The sequence below is a fragment of the Salvia miltiorrhiza genome, chromosome 2 (genome assembly GCF_028751815.1).
Source record: "Salvia miltiorrhiza cultivar Shanhuang (shh) chromosome 2, IMPLAD_Smil_shh, whole genome shotgun sequence".
NCBI lineage: Eukaryota > Viridiplantae > Streptophyta > Magnoliopsida > Lamiales > Lamiaceae > Salvia > Salvia miltiorrhiza.
In genome coordinates this window covers 37,594,138-37,616,312 of record NC_080388.1, presented here as the reverse complement: position 1 = coordinate 37,616,312, position 22,175 = coordinate 37,594,138, and the positions used below count along the sequence as shown (strand labels likewise).

General features: G+C 34.9%; 3 protein-coding genes across 3 annotated transcripts; all 3 read right to left on the bottom strand.

Annotated features, from left to right (window-relative positions):
- Positions 1-863: 863 nt before the first annotated feature.
- On the bottom strand, positions 864-2,733 carry LOC131008409 (uncharacterized). Its single transcript, XM_057935291.1, has 2 exons — positions 2,609-2,733; positions 864-1,335 (listed from the first exon to the last, which is right to left on the bottom strand). The coding sequence occupies exons 1-2, from the start codon at positions 2,731-2,733 to the stop codon at positions 864-866; spliced, it is 597 nt and encodes a 198-aa protein (XP_057791274.1).
- A 2,668-nt stretch (positions 2,734-5,401) lies between these two features.
- On the bottom strand, positions 5,402-6,474 carry LOC131012287 (uncharacterized). Its single transcript, XM_057940208.1, has 2 exons — positions 6,374-6,474; positions 5,402-6,090 (listed from the first exon to the last, which is right to left on the bottom strand). The coding sequence occupies exons 1-2, from the start codon at positions 6,383-6,385 to the stop codon at positions 5,611-5,613; spliced, it is 492 nt and encodes a 163-aa protein (XP_057796191.1). The 5' UTR covers positions 6,386-6,474; the 3' UTR covers positions 5,402-5,610.
- Positions 6,475-21,007: 14,533 nt separating this feature from the next.
- LOC131008408 (uncharacterized) lies at positions 21,008-21,610 on the bottom strand. The gene has a single exon (XM_057935290.1). It carries the CDS (start codon positions 21,608-21,610, stop codon positions 21,008-21,010), a length of 603 nt encoding a protein of 200 aa, XP_057791273.1.
- Positions 21,611-22,175: the final 565 nt, after the last annotated feature.

Below are 22,175 nucleotides of genomic sequence, written 5' to 3'. Positions count from 1 at the left end.
GAAATTGTAGATCTATGATGATATATGTGAAGTAGACTTTAAAATTGAAAGTTAGAGTTTTCAACCATTTGAGAGTATTTGAAATAAGCTTCTTTCCTACTGTTTTGATGAGGTTATTGTTACCCAAAAATCTTGAACATTATATGGTGTGTAGATATGAGTGTCTTGAACATTCATGTATATAGATAAATTGGACTATAAAAGTATAGAGAGAATCAGCTGCACTTTTAAATAAAACTTGACCATCTTTAATGAATACTGCACTGTCTTCCAAAAGAACAGAATATCCATACTTGCGTAATTGAATGGTAGAGATCAAGTTTTTTCGAAAACCCGGAACATAAAGTACATCCCTCAAAACTAAAACATATTCATCAATAAACAAATTCACATCTCCAATTGAAACAACAGGCAAGCTTGCTTCATTTCCCATGGAGAGTGCCAGCTCGCCTCTACTCAGCTCCCTTATCTGCAGGAACCCCTGCAAGGTGTAACAAACATGATCAGTTGCACCCGAGTCAACAACCCATTGATGGGAAGATCTTGAAATCGAGTATGTTTCTGTTATTAAAGCAGTAGTCATACCTTGAGCTTTCCTCATCATGGGACAGTCAGACTTCCAATGTCCTACTCGCTGACACTTGAAGCATTTCTCTTTCCCCTTTGGCTTGCCAACGCCTCCGGTCGGGCCTAGCTTTCTTGCCATAGGGCTCTTTCTGCTTCTTCCCACCTTTCGGTGCAAAGTTAGGACCTTTGACAGTTGCCAGAGCTTGTGGACTCTTGCCCATAACCCCCTCGGCCGCAACCAACTCATTAAGCAGTTCATTTAGAGTGAACTTTTTATTGCCCATTATGGCATTGAGTCAGAAGTTCTCATAGAATTTGGGCAGAGTGTAGATGACCATGTCAACCTTAGTATCATTCGCGATACCTCCACCAAGAAGATCTAGCTCATTGAAATGATGAATCATTCCGAGCACATGCTCGCGCACAGAAGAACCCTCTAACATCTTTGAAGACATGAGCTTCCTCATGATTTCAAAACGGACTGACCGATCTGATTCCCCAAAGAGATCCTCAAGGTTTTTCATTATTGAAGCTGCAGTCTCCATCGATTGATGTTGCAACTGCAATGCGGAAGACATAGTGGTCATTATGTAGGCTTTCGCCATATTATTCGCACTATGCCATCGCTTGTGAACCTCCCTTTGCTCATCGGAAGATCGAGCAGTTGGGTTCGCAGGAGCTGGAGTAGTAAGCACAAACTTATACTCCTTCGCGTCTAGGACATATCCCAGGATTGCGTTTCCATTCCAAAAACTTTGGACCGGTAAGCTGCTTAACAGATAACACATTCAACAACGAATTAACAGTCATATCTGAAATATAAACAAACAAGCGCACATTAGAAAACACGTTATTGCATAAAGATTCGTAGCAATAATATTGTAACATTTTGATAAAATAATATTATTGAAACCTCCGTTAGCCCAATCGAATTACATGCAAGCCACGTTCGTGTGAACGTTTACGTGCTCCTCGTTTGACCAGACACCCAGTCTTTAGTCTCATTCCATTGTCAACTTATCCTTATGACAAAATGGGACCAATAAACGGACCTCAACTAGACCACGCAACTTCAAGAAGGGACTCCGTTGGGGAGTTGTACTTGAAATTAACGTCTAAGCTATGACCACAGTTTAGTCAACTTTATGACTATTTTTTATTTTAACCTCTCCTAGAATAATCCATGAAAACTAACATGTGCAAGCCACGTTCATGTGGACGTTTACACAAGAAGCTCCCACTATTCACAAGGTTAAAATAATTACTTTAATCTTTCCTAGAATAACTCGCAGGAATTAATACATGCAAGTCACAATAGTGTGAACGTTTACATGCAAAACTCCCACTTATTCACAAGATGAAAGCGTTTTTAATTTAGAAGTTTAACTGACAAAAGCTGCAAATTGAGAACGAGTGCAAGCCACATTCGTGTGGACGTTTACACCAATTATCAATCTACTTTGTCTTAAACCAACCGTGGATGTCTATATCAATTAAAAATTAAATTATCCGCTTAGTCTTTTACTTCAAAAGGTTTGCAAGGTAAATCACATTGACACGGAAAACCTAAGCATGCAATTCTAGAACACATGTAATAAAACATGCTCGCTTGGAATTCTAAAATGTGCTTAGTGAAAACGTGATAACACCTAGCATGATATACTATGCGCATTTAAAGCAAATAACGCAAATAAAAACATGCTCTAAAACACCTTAACGGTGATTAAATCCACGACATGCTATTAACAACAACAAAAATGTAAAAGTGTCGTCTTATCGTGGAAACTGGAACCTGTTTGTCCCTGCCTACTTTATTACAAAAGAAGAAATTCTAATCTATTACAAAAAGAATTCTTCGTCTTTTGGTAATACTCGTCGTCACGGGGGTCTCGCTGCCGCTGGTGTTGCTGTCTAGTTGCCACCGTGGAGATCAACCACCGCTGCTGCTATTTGGAATCGTCTTCCGCAGTTGCTACCTGCCGAAGAGAGTGCACTATGGTTTACCTAGGGTTAGGGTTTCAGCGTCGCACATGCGACGCACCCCAGCCCCACACCACATATGTACGCAACAGCACAGCAGCATTCTGCAAAGGCAGATGCTGTCGTCGCGACAGTCCCTCGCCCACACACTGCTCCAACCAACTGCATGGCTGGATCGAACACCATAGACGCTGAGACTAAAGCCTCAGCGAATCGGATTTCGTTCGTCACAAAACACGCCGCGACCGAACCCTAGTAGGTGGAAGAGACATGCTGCTTGCTGTTGCATCTACGCCGCCTCACTCATCTTTTCCGGCAAGATATCATAGTTGTCTCGACCCGTACAAATAGATTACAAAAGAAAGTACGAATACAAAAGAAAACTATACTAACCACAGATTTTCTCGTGGTGCAAAACAACCAAAAACGGTAAAACCGAAAGCAGTAAACACCCACGATAAGACGATAAAACAGGTTAAAAACCGATAGACCTAGTGATTTTACTATTTATTTATTCGGTAGAGCCGAAATTCTGGAACTTGGCTCTGATACTAATTGAAGGAACCATATTTTGACGTATGATTCACGTGCCCGTGACCTATTCTGGATACCAAACGAATACATACAAAAATCATTCGTGCCTCTTACTTGCAAATCCGGCGATGAGCGACTCTAGAGTGAATCTTCTGACTTGTTTCCCACGGCAAGACTTGACGTTGAATGGCAACGAGCTTCAAGTCCTTTCCACCTCTAGGATTGACGTCTCCCTCTCTCTCTCTTTCTATTCTCACATAACTCTATTTTTCTTGTCTCACGTAAGCGTAGAAGTAATTAGGTTTTAGGGCTTCCTTATTATTTATACTAGGTATTAGCCATACCTAAATAATAAGCCCATAAACTTAATTAAATCAAATAGAGCCCAAATGGATATTGAGAAAAGGACGCCCCCTATGGAATGATGCATTTATTGGGCCAAGCAGGGATCTACTAGCTCGAATAAAGTTTGGCCTCCCTGTTCTCGATTGTCTTATTCAGTCCAGAATAAAATCGAAACACAAGTATTAATTTATTCCACTATAAAATTAATACTGAATTATATCTTTATTCTTTAGGTGAGTCAGGGGACTAGCATTAGACTTTATCAATCCCCGTATTTAAGATATCCAATATCCATTAATTAATTAATTCCTCTGACGATTAATTAATTAATTAATTAGTCCTTTAATTATAAACGACATCTTGAGTGCTACCACTTAAACTTATTATCGTATCAGAACTAATTCCACCTGCATGGTTTAATACAATAAACTTATTAAGTTCCTCGAGAGGATATTATCATTCTGTTATTAGCAGGACACAGATCCTTATTGCAATATAATCGCATGTCAAATAATAATTGCTATCACCCAAAGTATCAAGTATATTGAGCTTCAATAGAATTCTCACCCATGATAAATAAAAGAAATAATCAATTAATTATTCACACAGATTAAATCAATTAAGGTTAAGACTATTTAAGTCACCGAGATTTTGATTCTTAATTAGTCAGAATATATGAATTCATCTCATTGTGATCATGTTCAATACACGAACATACTAGCATAAATAAATAGCCAAGACAAACTATTCATCCATTTATGCTACAATCTAAACCAACAACTCGTCCATAGTTGCCTCGATTGTGAACTCAATTTATATCTCAACTTTTTCCAATTATATGATCTTCTGTGATCTACAACGTACCATATAATCTATAGTGTGAGATAAATTGGACTATAATAGGATTATGCAATAACAATATTTCAGATAGAAGAATCGTAGTGAACTAAGGAATCAATGTATACAAGCATAAAGTCTTGCTTTCAGTATACAACCCTTTATACGCGTTGAGATATTAGTTAGATTTAATTCTAACTATAGTTTATTTTGTTACATGACAATCTAAACTACGTGCGCCACTGAAGGTTCGAGTGACAACCGACATTAGCACGACTCTGAGCTCTACATCATCGACCCTTGAGAAAGGTGGGCTTTATTCTAACTCTATTATGGAAAGCTACCATGATAATGAGTTAAAATGCAAACTTTATTATGAAAGTGAAGCATGTTTGAAGTATTATTGATGAATTATGAAAATTGTCAACTTGCCAAATATATTATTGATGATAATGATATGTGGTATGTTGTCTCTATGAAAGACATGATATTATGATAATCATGATGAAAGACATCGGCCTTTGACTGATTTACATGACAGTACATGTTTTGTGTGCAGAAGTGATCGTGAGCCATCTCTAGTCGGCCTGTCATGGTGATTTGAAGGAGGCCTCCTTCTCTTCACCTAATGAATATTATTTATAGCTCATAGTTGGCACATACACAATATATATATTGTCTGCAGACTAATGATATTCTTATGATGTAAATGATTTTATGACAGAAAACATGAACAAGTATTTTAATCTCTCTTATTCCTGTTGATGTATAAAAAATGGGGCAAGGTTGACATATAGCCCTGCATGATTTCAATTATTTTCGGCATGAGTTGACTGAATGCTTTTTGGTACTCAGCTCTGCATATATTTCTAAATGTGCATGTCTTGCTTGACGCGAGGATGGTGAAGGCGGTTGGAATTGTCAGTTGGCCGTGTCTTTCTTATGTCTTTTGTTTCCCTTTATGAATTCTGACTTTATAAGTAACTTAACTCTCTGCTATATGTCACACATATAGTAACGTATTCTGCTGCATAACTCTGATAAAACTATGTTATTCTATTTGATTATGTTTGTAATATCCCTTAAGGGAAAACACCTTTGAAACCCTTGATGAAGTCTTGCTTTGTTATATTCCGTTCAAGTATTTAAAATGTTTTGATCTCAAAATCTTTCTTCAAAAATAAGTAAAGTTGGTAAATGCTTCCGCTAAAATAAGATGTGTTTCTATTTCTTTCACCATTTCTTTTATTAGTCGTAAGATACTTGATATATGCTATCTCTTGCTATATCGGGCTGCGACATAAACACACGCACACACAGGTGCACATCTCTTTCTCTTTCTGTTCCCTACTCTGACGGAGGGGTGTTGGCGGCAGCATGCATAGCGTCGGTGGTGATGGTGACGGTGGTTTGTGGAGAAGAGGTGATGGGCAGATCGTACAAAGTGTGACACATGAGTATGCTTATTAGCTGGGACCAGAAAAAATGGAAGACAATTACAAGTAGTTGGTAGGCGACGCAGAGCAGCGCCATCCACTGCGCCATAAACACCAAGTGCCATCCAAAAACCAGCCGCCAAAACTCGAGAAAACTGGCGATGGTCACCCACATGTTCACCGCAATATTAAGTATCTCCCGCAGAATAGGCCACCTTTTGTATTTCCGCCCCATTTTATGGCCTCTGTACATATAATTGTAAAACGCAACGTAGTGGCACATGAACGACGCCCAAAATACAACCACCAACACTGCATACTCTGTCACCTCACATTCTATAACAACCATTGATATGCACCAAACTATCATACCAAATGTCATCATCATTATCTGTCATTACAATTTAAATCAAACAAATAAACTTCTATCAGAATTTAATCAAATTATTTAGAATCTCAAAAGATTAATTCTCCAATCCCTCGAGTATTTTGATTTGATGATTTTTGTGCATTTACTGTTAGAATCTGTTTTAGTGTATGTGTGCATGGAAATAAATCAGACTAGTTGAGAAGCAGAGAACATATATAAGTAAAAATTGCTTATTTAATTTGGCAAACTCAACACATGAAATGAAAATCAAGGTTATAACATAAATTTGAAGCTGAAAACTTACGAAAAGCTGCATTGCTGTCACAAAATCTGCTGCTATCAACTAAAATTTTTGAGAGATGTGAAAGAAATTTGTTAGTACGAAATTTCTGAATCAAAGTGGCGACGTCAAATTAACTTATATAATATTTGCTAATACGTGGGCTTCTCAACAGAAATAAATTAAAAGCCCTACGGCATTTTAATTTTCAATTAATCTATCCATACATAAAATGGATATATTTAATACCCTTCAAATTTTCACTAAATCCGCTGACTTAGTTTTTGACATATTCAAGCATTAATTATCTAACTCAAAGGCTAATTTACCCCTCCTAATCTTTGGCAAATAAATATATATGGCAGTGGACGATTTTATTTTACTATTTCCATTGTTTACGCAATTATATAAACCGTTGATTTATTCCTTAAATATCTACCTAATTAACATTAATAGATATGCAACAATTTTTTTTATGAACTAATCGTATGTAATTTTTGGATGATGAAAATTCTTAATTAATTATACTATTTTCTAGGTTAAAACTAATTATTAATTCATAAAAATTTAGACTATAATATATTAGCTAGAGTATCCAAAATTATAATAGATTGATTACGTTTGTTTGGCTAATTTATAAAAATATAGTATACTGCAACAAAACTACAAGGTATTATTGAAATTGAAAATAAAGAATAAAAAATAGTAGAATTGGATGTAAATATGTACTCCCTCCGTCCCACAATTAATGGCCCGTTTCTTTTCGGCACAGGAATTAAGGAGTGTTGAATTAGGGAGAAAAGTTGTAGGGACCACATGTTTAATTTATTGTTAATTAGTTTTAAATATTTTTAATACAATACTCCCATCTCTCCTCACTCTCTCTCCCCTTCCGGCGGCATCTCACCATCACCATTGCTGCATTACGGCCGCCGCCGCCGCCGCCTTACCTCCACCCCCAAAAAACAGAAATGTGATGAAGAAAGCTTAAACTAAAACCACCAGTTCCTTAAACTATCACCATCACCATCACCATTGCTGCAATACCAACACCCAAACCCAACCCTTCCTCCGGCAACGGCCACCACCACCGCCATTATATATGGGACAGCCCAAAAAGGAAAACAGGCCATTATTTATGGGACGGAGGGAGTAATAATAAGAATAGTATCACTCATTCACAATATTGTTTAATTATTGAAAAAAAAAACTATAATGTAGTGCAATACTTTGTAAGGTATGGTAAAATTGGAAAGAAATTAAATTAATTTTTTTGAGAGTCGTTTATTTTTAATTTTTTTTATTTATTAATTTTGAATCAAATTTTCAGACGGAATATTCTTGTCGCTATTTTTAAATTTTATTATTATTAATTCTAAATTAAATTTTGAGATGAAAATTTTCCATTGTTAGACTTTTAAGACGGAAATTTCGTCTTAAAATCCGTCTCAAAATCATGCGCCGACTGAACTCATCTTTCTGTCGTAAAGTACATCGTAAATAACGACCCGTGTTATAAGTCAGTCTGTAATTTCGTCGCAAAAAAAAAGATTTTTTTTCTAGTGTCAGTTGTCATGTATTTTTTTTAAGATTATTTAAATTTTTAAATAGTATTATTTAAAATATTATTTTATAAATTTCTCTATCAAAATTTTGAATTGAATCGAATAATAGAAAATTTCAAATTGAATATTTGAATTGTATTATTTAAAATACACTTAAAAAATATAAACGAATAATAGAAAATTTCTTCTCTCTCTGACCTCTTTCACCGGCGGTGGCACGACTTTGTTGTCCATCAGGCGGAGGGAGAGAAATGGTTGGCGATGGCCGTCCAGTCCGTCCAACTGTTGTGGCGTCGACGGCGGTGGCACGAACGCAGGAGTTCGACGGCAGTGGCACGAACTCAGGAGTGAGGCGGCACCGTCGTCTGTAAACCGGGCGGCGGTGTCTGTCGCTGAGCCAGACAGGGAGAAACAGCCCTGGGTGCGGTGGCTGGCCTCACCAGCCACTGCAGTTGCCGGAGTCGAGAGAAGGGTGGGAGAGTTGTTAGGGAGATTCGGCAGTGGCTCACCATTCGTGGGGGGAGCTGGACACCTGGCGGCATTTATCTCCGGCGAATAAGGTCAGAGAGAGAAGAGGCGGCAACCGACGGCGGTCGTTGTCGCCGGTGAAGAAGAAGGAATCGCCACCTGAGGTCAGCCACCGCACCCATGACCAAATTCCCCCTATCGATAGGGGTCCACCTTAATTAAAAATATTGGGAACTTAATTAAATATCCAAACCCTAGTTTTGATGATACCAAAATCCTTATGTTTTCTCTTTAATAGACTAGAACTTTTCAAACTCAAGTGTTAGAGTCAGTTTCTCTAATTTAACTAATGTTCTGAAGATTGAAGACTGAAGACTGAAGACCTTAACTGAAGATAGATGTGAAAAGAACAAGTCAAATACCGATGCTCTGACTGAACGTAGTTCTCGTTGAAGAATCAGTTATGGCTAATCTTTAATGCTGGCCTCGTGGACTTTGCGGACTGATACTCAAGTCAAGTATCAGTTGACATTCTTCCTCAGACTGAAACTGCAGAGATAAAAAGAAGCCACGTACTTTAAAGTACACAGCCTCATTAAATGCAGAGATTTTGAAGATATTCCTTTCTCTGCTCAGCATTCATTTTTGGTTCAAACTTTTCAGAGGCGCCATACCTTATGTACCTGAGACGCCGTTTCTCACCAAATAAGGAACCTCGAAGATTGAGACCTCAGCCATATTCAAATTACTTTCACAACGAATGAATTCTTAAAGACCATCTTGCCAACGGATCTATTCAAGACTTCGGCTATAAATAGAGCTCGAGGAACACCACAATCTTCACCGATTCAAGTATACAAGCTGAACCTCTGCCAAAATTACAACTCAGCCTATTCACTACTGTCACAAGCTTGAATCGAAGAAGATAATACTTAAAGCTTAAATCAGATTACTAATTTCATTCATTCTCTTAGTCACTTAGGCAAAACCTATGTAAAATCCAAAGCCTAAGTTCCCAATTACAAAGAGTCTGTTCTTTGTAATCTAGTTGGTACTTCGAACCCCTTTTCAACTAAGCGAAAAGAGAGTTAGAGAGAGAGAGTTTCAGCCAGTGTCTGAACTCAAGAGTTCTTAACCTATGCACGCAAGACAGTGTAGTCTTTGCTTTTGCGAGTTAAGAATGAGACGAGAAGTCCAATCCAGTGTATTGGCCCTGAAACTTTGTTTCAGTAAAAGGTTTGTTGGTCACCCGCAAGCACAAGCACTACAAAAATAACGGACATTACCGGCGGCGATTTGCCGTCGGTAGCGAGACACGGCCGTCGGTATCCGGAGATACCGACGGCGCCGCCACCGGTAACGGGTGGTCGGTATAACGGTCGTCGTTAACGACCCTACCGATGGCGATTACACGCCGCTAGCAACTAACAGCGGCATTGCCGCCGCCGATTATCGTCAGAGCACTGCGGAGCATTGCCGGAGATTCACCGACAGCAAGCGCCGCCGCTAGATAACGACGGCAACGGTGCGTTCGGTAATACTTGCCGGACCTCTCGCCGGAAACCGCCGTGGCTACCGACGGCGGTCGCCACCGCTGATTAACAGCGGCAACGACACCGTTGGTAGCCCACCGATCTATGTCGGCGCCATGCCGGAATACTACCGGCGGCGGACACTGCCGCTAGCTACCGGCGGCAATACGCCGTCGGTAGTATTATTTATTTTATTTATTTATTTATTTATTCTATTTATTTATTCTATTTATGTATTTATTTATCGTATATCTACAATTTTTTCGTATTTATACCGTATTGCATAAGTTAGACGAACTTCCGAGTCGGTCACCCAACTTCCCAATGGGTCACCCATCTTACTTGTTCTCTGTGTCAAGCACGCTTAACTTTGAAGTTCTTTTCGAGTGGTCACCAGTACACAACAGTCGTGTTACTGATATATCTATACCTATTATTTCATTTAAAGGCTATATACTCAATCATATATTCATAATGTTAGAATATGTGGAGATATTATCTCAAAGATGTTGTTAATTACTGATCGGGTTCGTTTCCGGTGTTATTTTTATCGTCGTTAAATATTTATTTATTTATTAATTAATAATTTTTTTTAATTTTTTTTAAAATTAGTGTACTTTATATATAAAACATACATAGTTCAAATAAAACACTTGAAATATATATATAGTTCCACAAAACATAAATGTGAAAATAAAATGCAAATGTAATTTTGTTCGAAAGCATAAATATAAAAGTCTAGCATCATGATCATCGGGGAGACACCTAAGCCCAAGCATCGTCATCAGGGGATGGAGATCCCTGACCACTAAGCTTTCTCATTTGCTGCTCCATTTCGTGAAAGCGCCACATGAGGGCTTCACGTTCCGCTTGCTCTACAGCCAATCGTTGTTGTATTGCAGCCATTTCTGCAGCCTGCTCCTGTTGTTGCTGCCTCATCTGCTCATAAAGCTGCTGAGACACCGCTGATGAAGTGCCCGTGTTGTGGGTAGACCCCCTACTAGCCTAGCTCTGCCCGACACTCCCGACGTCGTAGATCCGTGATTGTCAGTGTGTTTAACTGACCATGGACGTAGGAACTTGTTCCGAACCACGTAAAAGTCCTTTGTCGTTTTTCTTTTTCAGCTCTGTTTTCTTTTCTATGCTCAAACGTGTTTTCATGCCATGTTCAATTGTTTCTCTATTTTTCAACTGATATGTTCATGACATGTTCAATGCTTCTCTATCCTCTACTTTTTTTTTGCTTGCTTCTCTATTCTCTACTTTTTTTTTGCTTCTCCATAGAAACTAACCCTATAATATATATATATATATATATATATATATATATATATATATATATATATATTGGTGAATAGAAATAAATTAATTAATAACTAAAGAAAATAATTATAATTATGAAAATAATAGAATGGTGTTAATTAAATACGTTGTTCAATTAACAAATTTGAATGTCTGATGTTTGACATCCCGCAAGGGACGCCCAACGCCTGACACGGTCCTCGCATCATGTTAATATTATAACACTATTTTACAAAAATGATAGTATAAATTAGTAAATATGTTCATTGCCAGCGTTGATATACTCAGATATAAATTGTAGTATTATATAGATTTTTTAGGACTCAATTGTCGTATAATTTTTTTAAAATATCACTATATGGATAAGTTTTAAGTTCCTACTATTTTATATAATTTAATGTTTTATAGTTATATTTTTCTTTTCAACAATAGTTTGTATTTTGTATCTTTATGATTAAAATAATGCAATTTGCATTATGACAATTTTTTTATTGATAAATTAGTAAATTTATGAAATCACAATTTTAGTTTATAAACGTTTAAATCTTTTATATAATTTTAAAATTCTTAAATTAAAATTAGTTAAATATAGATTATTAAGAATTTAACTAATTTATTTTTGTATTAATAATTCTAACATAATATGTCTTTAAAATTACTACAATCAATAAATTGATGTATTTTTTTACACTTTTTAAAATTCATATTAAAATTACTACAATCAATAAATTAATGTATTTTTTTACACTTTTTAAAATTCATGTTAAAAACTAAAATCTGTCCAAATTTGATGTATTTTATATGCCAATAACCTTTAATTTAATTAGACTAATCGTTTTTAATAGCTATTAAAATAAGACTAGATTGATTGTTGTTAGGTCTAAAGTCGAATCCCGTTGATTACACTTTAAAACATTAAAATATTAGTATGGTTGAATTTCGTTAATAAACATATAAGAATATTTGTTTTTAATAAAATGACGTGGTTTTATTGTTTGGGTAAATTGCCAAAGGAACATAGTTTATGTAAGATTCTAAGTTCAAATCCCTATAACACCAACTAGTGCGCAACCCGTCGAAATTCGACGGGAAATTATTTTAACATCATATAAATTATTTTTAAATTTATTTAATTTAAGGTAATATAGTTAAAATTATATTAATTTGAATCATATTTCTCAATTAAATGTTAACCTTTTGTTAGAATAATAAATATTCTTTTTATGTAGATTTTTATTTAATAATATATTGAAAAATGTATCGATATTGAAAATTTTATTTCATCTGAGCATCATCTCGTCTGAACCTTGTAGGATCATATCATAATCTAAATTTCGGAAGACGACAACTAACGTTTGAACATCAGACTTTTGAGTATCATCTCGTCTACACCTTAAAATACAAAAAATGAACTTTTATGCATCAAGTTTTTTTAACATCACTATCTGGAGCTTTAAAAATCAAAGTTGACTTGTGAGATTGTATGATTTGGAGCTTCTAACATCATAACTAACTTGTAAACATCATTTTGTATGGAACTTGAAAAAATCTTGATAAACTTTTATGCATTGTTAGTTCTAAATATTATAATTGGGTTCCAAGAATCATCTCGTTTGGAGTTTAAAAAAATAAATTTAACTTGTGAGTATCATCTCATTTGAACTTTGAATGACCACAAGTTACAAGAATTATCTTGTGTGTAGCTTTAAAGATCATTATCATCTTTAGCTTGTAAGATCATAACTAACTTCTAAACATCATCTTGTATGCAGCTTGAAAAATCTTGACAATTTTTTGTGCATTATTTCATGTGGAGCTTGAAATATCATAATTGAGTTTCGAGCATCATTTCGTTTGAAATTTGAAAGAATAAAATGGACTTGTGAACATTAATTATCTTCAAATCTTGAGTTTGAGCATCATTCCGTCTGAAAATTGAAAGAATAAAATTGACTCGTGAACATTATCTCATTTGAAGTTTGAAAGACCATAACTAAGTTTTGAAAATCATCTCGTGTGTAGCTTAAGAAAGTTGACACGAGATTCAAATTATATTAATTTATTTAGTAATTTAATTGATAAATTTTCATAAAAAATCCATGTTGAATCCAAATTTTATTTTTAAAATTTTATACAAAATATATTATTTTATAATCAAATTAAATTGAAGAAATAATTTACTTAATCAAACCAATTTATTTTTTCAAATTAAATTAATTAGACCATGTATTTAATTAAATAAATTTGGTCAAATTAAACTGACAAAACAATTCAAATTGTATTAGTCTCAATCATTCCGCCAATTAAATGTAGATTTTTAATTTGGAGAGCAAGAGCTTATTCTTGTATAAGTTTTATTTTGGTGAAATCTTATAAAAATACTCAATGTGAAATGAGGTGATTTATATGAATTCTTCACTCGATTGAGATTATTATAAATTTGATACATGATTAAAGATTTCTAATATATTTTAACATCATATTCTTTATCTAAATTCTTCATTTATGCATTACTAATTTCATAATTTATCTATTATTATTATTATTATTATTATTATTATTATTATTATTATTATTATCATTATTATTATTATTATTATTATTATTATTATTATTATTATTATTATTATTATTATTATTATTATTATTATTATTATTATTATTATTATTATTATTATTATTATTGTAGTAATGGACGAACAGAAACAAATAAAGTTTGCGTAAATGAAAAATATATTTTTCTTCCCTATATAAATAAAATGTATGGATTTATTTTATAAAAAATAAAAATAAAATTTTAATTATTTTGATAGACATAAAATAAGATTTTATTTTAAAGTAATCAGTTTATAGAATTTGTGCCTTATTATGCAAACATGTAAATCAATGACCGGACCCGTTTATAATTTACATATACGTGCATGTCTCAATTCAAACTTAATTTAAAATTACTTTTATTGAAAATTAAGAATATAAATATTATATATATATATATATATATATTCATACAATATAATATTGCAACATACACATATAATATGTACGCTATTGAGAAATATAAAATTAATAACAAATATACATCTAATCACTAACATTCAATTAAAATAATTTATCGTATACAGATCATATTTTTTTCTTATCAAGCATGTAAATCTAATTTTTATCTAGAAAAAATAAATAATAAAATTTATTAATTTAGATTATATGCAATGTTAATATTATTATATATATACATTTATTATTAATTATATTTATTATGATTAATGAATCTTTATATAGAATGTAATAGTTAATTAATTAATAAATGATGAAGATTATATATGGTAAATTTTGAAATGGTGAGATTTTAGATATGCCACATAGGTTAAGGCTTAATCCTATTATATAATAGATTACAGTCATTTTATTATTATTATTATTATTTTCCTTTACTTGTAATTGTTGTTCTTTATTTTATTTTTCTTTAATGGTTTTCCCGAAATTTTAATTTCAATCAAATAAAAGTAAGTAAAAAAAATTAAAACAATCCAATTAAAATATAGCCAAAATTAGCGAGTCATGTAGCTCTTCTTCTATTATTATTTTTTGCCAACTTTTGCTAATTAAGTCTTAAATATTTTTTAGCAAATTATGATTTCTTCAAAAATAAAATAAAATTAGGAAGCAATGCACTTGCGCACAGTAGTAGCAAATTATGATTTCTTTAAAAAAAATAGTCATTAGTAAATTAAGTAGTCATTTCGTAAATTAAACTAGTATTTAATTATGGCAAAAAACTTTAATTATTATGGAAAGATGAAACTTGACATATGTTAATCTATACTGTATTAAAAAGGGAGTTCTCAATTTCAAATTGATTTTAAATCAATTTTTAAAATTGAGTGGCAAATTTATGATTATAATAAAATTAAAGGTTTATTTATAAGGTATGCATCCTTTTTTTTCTTTTTTCTTTAATTTTATTTTTTTATTTTCTAAAACGGTGAAATTCGACTAATTATAAAATATTTGATATATGCATATCAAATTAAAGATCATGATAAGAGCTTTAATTTTATTTATGTTATGTAAATATATTTAAAATATAAAAATTATACTCCGTCCGTCCTCGGAAAACACTTCCTACATCCACGGTCGGTTGATCAGACCAACAACTTCATTGGGCAAGTACTTACGGGTGCACTGCAAACCGATGCTCGTGCTTACGGGCGCACTGCAAACCGATGCTCGTGCTTACGGGCGCACAACAAACCGATGCTCGTGCTTACGGGTGCACAGCAAACCTGAACGTGTGCTTGCGGGTGCACACAAACCGAAACGACTGAAGATCCTATCTTCAGTACCAACACACTGGGTTGGATTTCTCACTCCCAGCGCACACTGGGCACTAAGACCTTATGGAGACAGAACACCGGTCTGAACTCCTTTTCGACACAAACACTCAATTCGGTAGGTTGAAGAGAGGTTTGAAAACTTGCCAACTAAACCACAAAGAACAAGTTCTTTGCAGTCAGTTTTACCTAGGCTTTGGATAAACAATATTTGCCTAAGGTCTAAGAGAATGTATGTAATCAGCAGTAACTGATTTTTGGCTTTGTGATTCGTTTCTTCGATTCAAACTTTGGAGAGGCTTGGTTTAGCTGAGTAACAAATTTGACAGAGTTTCAGCTTATGTTGTTGAATCGGTGAAGATTGAAGTGATCATCGAGCACTATTTATTGGAGACGTCTTGAATAGATCCGTTGGCGGAGATGGACTTCAAGATTTCTTCCGTTAGAGAGTAATTTGAACTTAGGCTGAGGCTTCAATCTTCGAGCTTCCTTGTTTGGTGAGAACGACTACTTTGAAGAGCAGGAGATGTGACATCTCTGAAAATGTAATCACCGAAAAGGAATAGCCTCTGCAGAGAAAGGACAATCCTGAGATCTCTGCATTTAATGCGGATGTACTTCTGGAGTGCGTGGCTTCCTTTGAACGTTGGAGGTTCAGTCCGAGGAAGAATGTTTAACTGATACTTGACTTTAGTATCAGTCCGCTGAATCCACGTGGTGCACGTTAAGTAATCAGTCGAAACTGATTCTTCGACTGATACTTCAGTCGGCATCTTCAGTCTTCAGTCTTCAGAACAACAACTAAACTAGAAAAAGAACTCTAACACTTGAGTTGGAACAGTTCTAGTCTATTACAATTGAAACCTGTTGATTTTGGTATCATCAAAACTAGGATTATGATATTTCATTAAGTTCCCAACAATTTTCCCCTTTTTGATGATGCCAAAACCACACAACAGTTCTAAGCAAGAAAAAGACTGAACTCAAAGTTACAAGTTAAAAGACAGGGTGAATACTATTCCCATTTAACAATAAAACCTAAAACTTGCACTTTGAAGGAAGAACACAACAGTTTAAAGAAACAGAACGAGGACAAAACTGAAAGACATTAATCAGAGCCTGGACAAAAAGTTATTGTTTTCAGGTTGAGATCAAAAAGAGAGAAGAACTTTTCATTAAAAACAAAACTGATAAGGCATCAGTTCAAATTACAGGAAGAGGAAAGAACAACAAAGAAGAGAGGTTCTAAAGATTATGACTTCTGACCATACAGGTTGAATACAGTCTTCCTGATTTAGTCAAAATCACCATAATTAAGAATAACAAGTGATATAGCTAAATCAATGAAAAGATATTATTTCATCTGTCCCTTAAAATTGTGATGCAATTGAGATTACACCAGTTTTAAGAAAATTGTGATAGTTGTGTTTTGGATGGAGATTGGGTCTCACACATTTTGTAAATAATGAGTGGGAATAAAAGTTTTTTATTAGTTTATGTTTGTGGGGTCATTTTCAAATAAGGAAAGACCACAATTTTCAAAGAACGTACCAATATGATAATAAAATTATAATTTTCATGGACGGAGTGAGTAATTTTTAATTGTTTTTTTTACAGAGTATTTTTTAATTGTTGATCACGGAAAAAATATATCTGACGTGTTTCAGATAATTTGAAAATACTCTCTCTGTCCCACCTTTATATATAGTCCCTTATTTTTTTTGAGATGTTCCAATATATAGTCCACTTTTTAAATTAAATTAGTATTAAATTTATTTTTTACTAAAATAATTTTATTTAAATATAGTCAACATAGCATAACTAAGGGTAAAATTGAATAATTATATCTAATTTATATTTTTCAAACAATATTAATTGTATTTTCTTAGTATGTGTGAAAAAGTATAAAATGGACTATGAAGATGAGAAACTTCGAGTAATAATTATCTTGGAAAAAGTTGGCCTGATTTATTCCAATAATAAGAGACTTGGTCCATGTTTGTTTTCGAAACAAGAACAAGTCACGACACCCATGCCTTGAAATTAAAAAAAATCAATGAATCTTACTTACTCTTGCAATACTAGATGATAAAAATATTAAAAAAAGAATAATAAAATCATATATTGCCAATTTGCCACAAGTCGTCTTATTGCATGTTCCAAGAATTTTGCTAGACTTAGCTGGCATAAAGTATTTTCCCATGCTTTGACTTCTTTATTATGTCAGCTAAGATTTGTGTAAGTTTTGGGTGATTCAAGTCCAGTTATATATGTCCAATCAGAATGCTTAACCTCACAACTAGTCCTATAACCATCTAGAGCATTAATCGATGTATCACAATTAAAATAATTGTAGCGTTAGGGGTGAGCAAAAATTGAACCGCACTGTAAAATCGAGCAAAAATTGAACCGCACTGTAAAATCGAATCGAATCGAATCGAATCATACCATTTCGATGCGGTGCGGTTCTGTAGAAATTGATGCGGTTTGCGGTTCTATTTTTATAATTGAAAATCGAAAAAAGTCGGTTCGGTTTCCCCAATTTTTTTCGATTGGGCCCCGAACCGAACCGATATATATTATATTTTATATTTGAAACAATATACTTGCATGATCATTTTGAAGAATGAAACACAATATTTGGCCACTAATTGAAAAAGTACAAATTCTGGCCATTTAATTTTTACATTTTATGACTGTTTTGTCTTAGGGCGGAGTAGATTCAGATCAAATCTGGGTTTGCGCGCGGGTTAGGCACATATGGCACTATTAGTACCATTAGTACCATATACTTTGTCTTTTGTAGTGCTGCACGAATGATACTTATGGCTATATTAGTACCATTAGTATCATACACTTGTGTGCTGATATTATTTAGATGGATACAGTTATATAACCATTTTGAACACTTCCCCCTAGGGTTTAGATTATCCATTTAGGGTTTAGATTCCCCATTTAGGTTTTAGATTTTCCATTTAGTGTGCTGCACGAATGGTACCTATGGTCATATTAGTGCCATTACTGCCATATACTTTCTTATGTAGTATTGCACGAATGATACTTATGATCATATTAGTGTCATATACTTAGATTTTTTTTTCGATTGGCACATATGGCACTAATAATGCCATATGTACCTAACCCGCGCACAAACCCGAATTCGAGCCGAATCAGGTCCGCCCTAATTAAGGGCAAAACAGTCTTTACACGTAATAAATGGCCGGAATTTGTGTTTTTTCAATTAGTGGCCAAATTTTATGTTTCATTTTTCAAAATGACTATTTCAAAAGTGCTCTCTTTATATTTTAGATTATATAATATATACTAATTTTAATTATAATTTTTAAAAGTCAAAACCCTAATACCCAACAATTATTTCAAATTAGAGAATCCTAAATGAGGCGCCGCTCTTCCAAGTTCGAAATTGAAGTCCCATCTTGGCATCTCCTGTGAATTGTGAAGCTTTGATTCTCTTCCAAGTTCTAATGTCTTCCGGCCGTTCTTCACCGGCATTCCGTTGTCCCCCTTCAGGCGTCTGAACCTTGTCGTCGTCGTCGCTTCTTCAGGTGGCGCGGTGCCTGCCGCGTTGCCCTTCACAGTTCGTCCTCGCCCCTCTGCCAGTGCCAGGCTTTTCCCCTCTTCCGGCGAAATCTCGTGCGACAGCAGCAAGCTTTCGGTGCCCCTCTTCGCCCGTCCCCCTTTCAAAAAAGAAAAAAACTAAATTCTCGTTCTGTTCAGTTCAACCGACCGAAACCGACGATTTAGCTGGTTCTGTTTAAACCATCAACCGGTGCGGTTCGGTTTTCGATTTCTGAAAATTGGTACAATTTCACACCGAACTGCACCGATGCACACCCCTAAGTAGCGTCATACACTGTTGTAATTCTGTCAAATTATCTAAAGCGAGATTTACATGATAAAATCTATATCTAATTAAACAAAAACATAACCATATATCAATTTATAAATAGGTGGTCTTGCACAACATGTTGTGCGTGTAACAGAATCAGCTCACGACCCAACCTGAAACTTTCGCCATGCCCGACCCGGAGCCCTTTCCCCACCCTAAACTCTAATCTTTAGCCTCTCACTCCCCATTTTATCTCCATCCTTCATTCTCTCTTACCTCTTCTCCCTTTCATCTCTCAAACTCTCGCTCCCTCTCTCTGAGACAGTTGATGCCTCCTTCGGCAACTATGCTACTAGCCAACGATGCCACTCTCTCTCTTTCTCATCAACACGCACCTAAACACACACATAGAATGGTTCTTAATTACTCCCTCCGTCCTGGCCTAATAGACTCAGGTTTTTTCGGCACGAAGATTAAGAAACATACTTTTTGAAAGAAAAAAAGGCCGGTTGGTTGCATACCAATTAAACATCTAATCACACATTTACTTTACAATTAAATTAAGAAACTTAAGTAATGGAGATCAAACAATGGCCAGCCTTCGGCAAACCTCAAAATAAATCATAGTAAGCAAAATTGATGTTCAAAATCCACAGTCACAAAGAACTAATTTGTTTACTGCTTCCAGAAATTCATATCAATTACAGGTGACCTTCTGAAACCTCTCCACTCAAAAAGAACATTGTTTACTACTTCTAGAAATTCGGCCAAATGGCTTGTGTGTCACCGGAAATTGAGGAGAGAAGAGAGGAGAGAAGGGGAATGGGGTGGCTTGTGGCTGTTGTCACCGGAAATTAAGAAGAGAAGGGAGGGGGGTGGCTGCAATTTAGAGATCTACGAATTTGGGTACCTAGGGCTCGGCGACGGAGGTGGCGGCCTTCCGGTAGTGCAGTCGCTCGAGATATAGGCGGCGGCAGCTGACAAGAAACGACGGAGGTGCGGCCTGTGGACTATGTCGTTGGAATTCTGGACAATCGACGGAAGGGGGTGGCTTGTTGAAGAGGGGAGTGAAAGCTAGAGAGAGAGAGAATGGTGAATGAAGTCAAAATGAGAAATGAAAATTAGGGTTTTCAAATTAAAGGGTATATCTTTCCTTAATTAGGAATTAAGAAATCCCTAATTATTTCTAATTTTAGATTGGGTCTATTCTAGTGGAACGTCCCAAAAAGAAAAACGAGCTTATTATAGTGGGACGGAGAGAGTGTATTGCACAACCCAACAAATTATGATTACTGATTTTTCTTTCTAGCTATGTATGTTTCTAGCAGTCGGATTATTGTTTAATTATGCATGTATTACTAATAATTATGGGGTCCTTAAAAAAACAGAGGTATGGGGTCGATTTTGTAATTATCTGCAAAGATATAATCTAATTATCACATAAGAGAAATATCTTGATTAATGAACCTCTTCACATACCTCAAGGGCCAATTCTAAAAATTTCTTTTAGGGCAAAAGAACCATGTCATTAAATGGTTCCAACGAACTTAATGAACACTATAAAAAAATATATACACTTGTAAAACCCTAGTACTAAACATGCATCATGATCACCTAACAGTTGATGCAACAACATGAGCCCAATTCTTGAGATGGTCTTTCATGTGAATATCATTCTTGAGAGATGGAATCGGAATCTTCCAATTCATGAAATTTTTGGCATCTCCTCCTCTCCTACACATATCACCCCATGCTTCAGAAAGATAAGGTCTAGAAACCCTAGCTTTCTTCTCAACTTGGTCGGCTCTCCTCCATTTTTGCAGGCCTGGAACAATGGACACGAGCTCCCAATTCTTTTCCTCTTCTTCGTTGAACACGAATCCTAGATCCATGAACCCTTTGAGCTCCTCGAATTCCAGAGCTGATAAGCTTCTGCTGATATTCATCCCTCTCTCTCTCTTAATCTCTCTCCCTGAGGGAATCTTCTGCAGCTTTGGTTTGATGATCACTGATGTCGGAGAATCTGCTTCGAAACCGACACCTATGCAACAACGATCGCTGTATGATCGGATTCCAAGATGCTGCCGTCGAGAAGCCGTTTTCTGGTGCGTCGATTCGGCTGCAGGAGACGGGAATTCATCTTTATTTCGAAATATTATTCGACGTTCAAACCACCAAGAATCCATGAGCGCAAGAATTTGTTCAGCTTCCATCTCTCGCTCTCTCTCTCTTTGTGATGTTCAACGATTATTGTTGGAAAGCGAAAAATGGGGGGAAATGAGGATATTATATTTGAATAAAAGAGGAAGTGATAGCAATATATATATGTAGTAATATCGATTCGATTCGCAATCTTTCTACAAATTGGAGTAGTATATATATGTCATTCTCCATTTCGTATTTTTAATGAGAAATACCGTTGTTTGTATTGCAATCATTGTAGAGGTAGTTGGAAAATCAAGTCATCAAAGATGAAATATATATATAGGAAAGTGGTGAGGATGATTCATAGTTTATTAGGATATATAATTTATTTGTCGTGATCGTGAAGTTTCTTAATTATTTGCATATGAATATAGTACATATGTATATAGAGATGGTTGTTATGTTATGTACACACAGCGTCAGAATCTTATGTTTGTAGTGTGAGCCTAACCAATTCTTGTTGACTAAGTAATACGTTTTGGATACTACGTACTTTTTTGTATTCTGAAAAAATACTTACGAGTGTCACAAGCACTAACTCCGCCATATCAATTTCCCATTAAATAAATGGAA

Bases quoted from the DNA above. Each gene is read 5' to 3' on its own strand.
- LOC131008409 (XM_057935291.1), bottom strand. From the start codon at position 2,733: ATGGTGTTCGATCCAGCCATGCAGTTGGTTGGAGCAGTGTGTGGGCGA. The intron at 1,336-2,608 runs GTGCGTCGCATG...TCTGTTAAGCAG, and splicing joins ATATGTGGTGTGGGGCTGGG to CTTACCGGTCCAAAGTTTTT.
- LOC131008408 (XM_057935290.1), bottom strand. From the start codon at position 21,610: ATGGAAGCTGAACAAATTCTTGCGCTCATGGATTCTTGGTGGTTTGAA.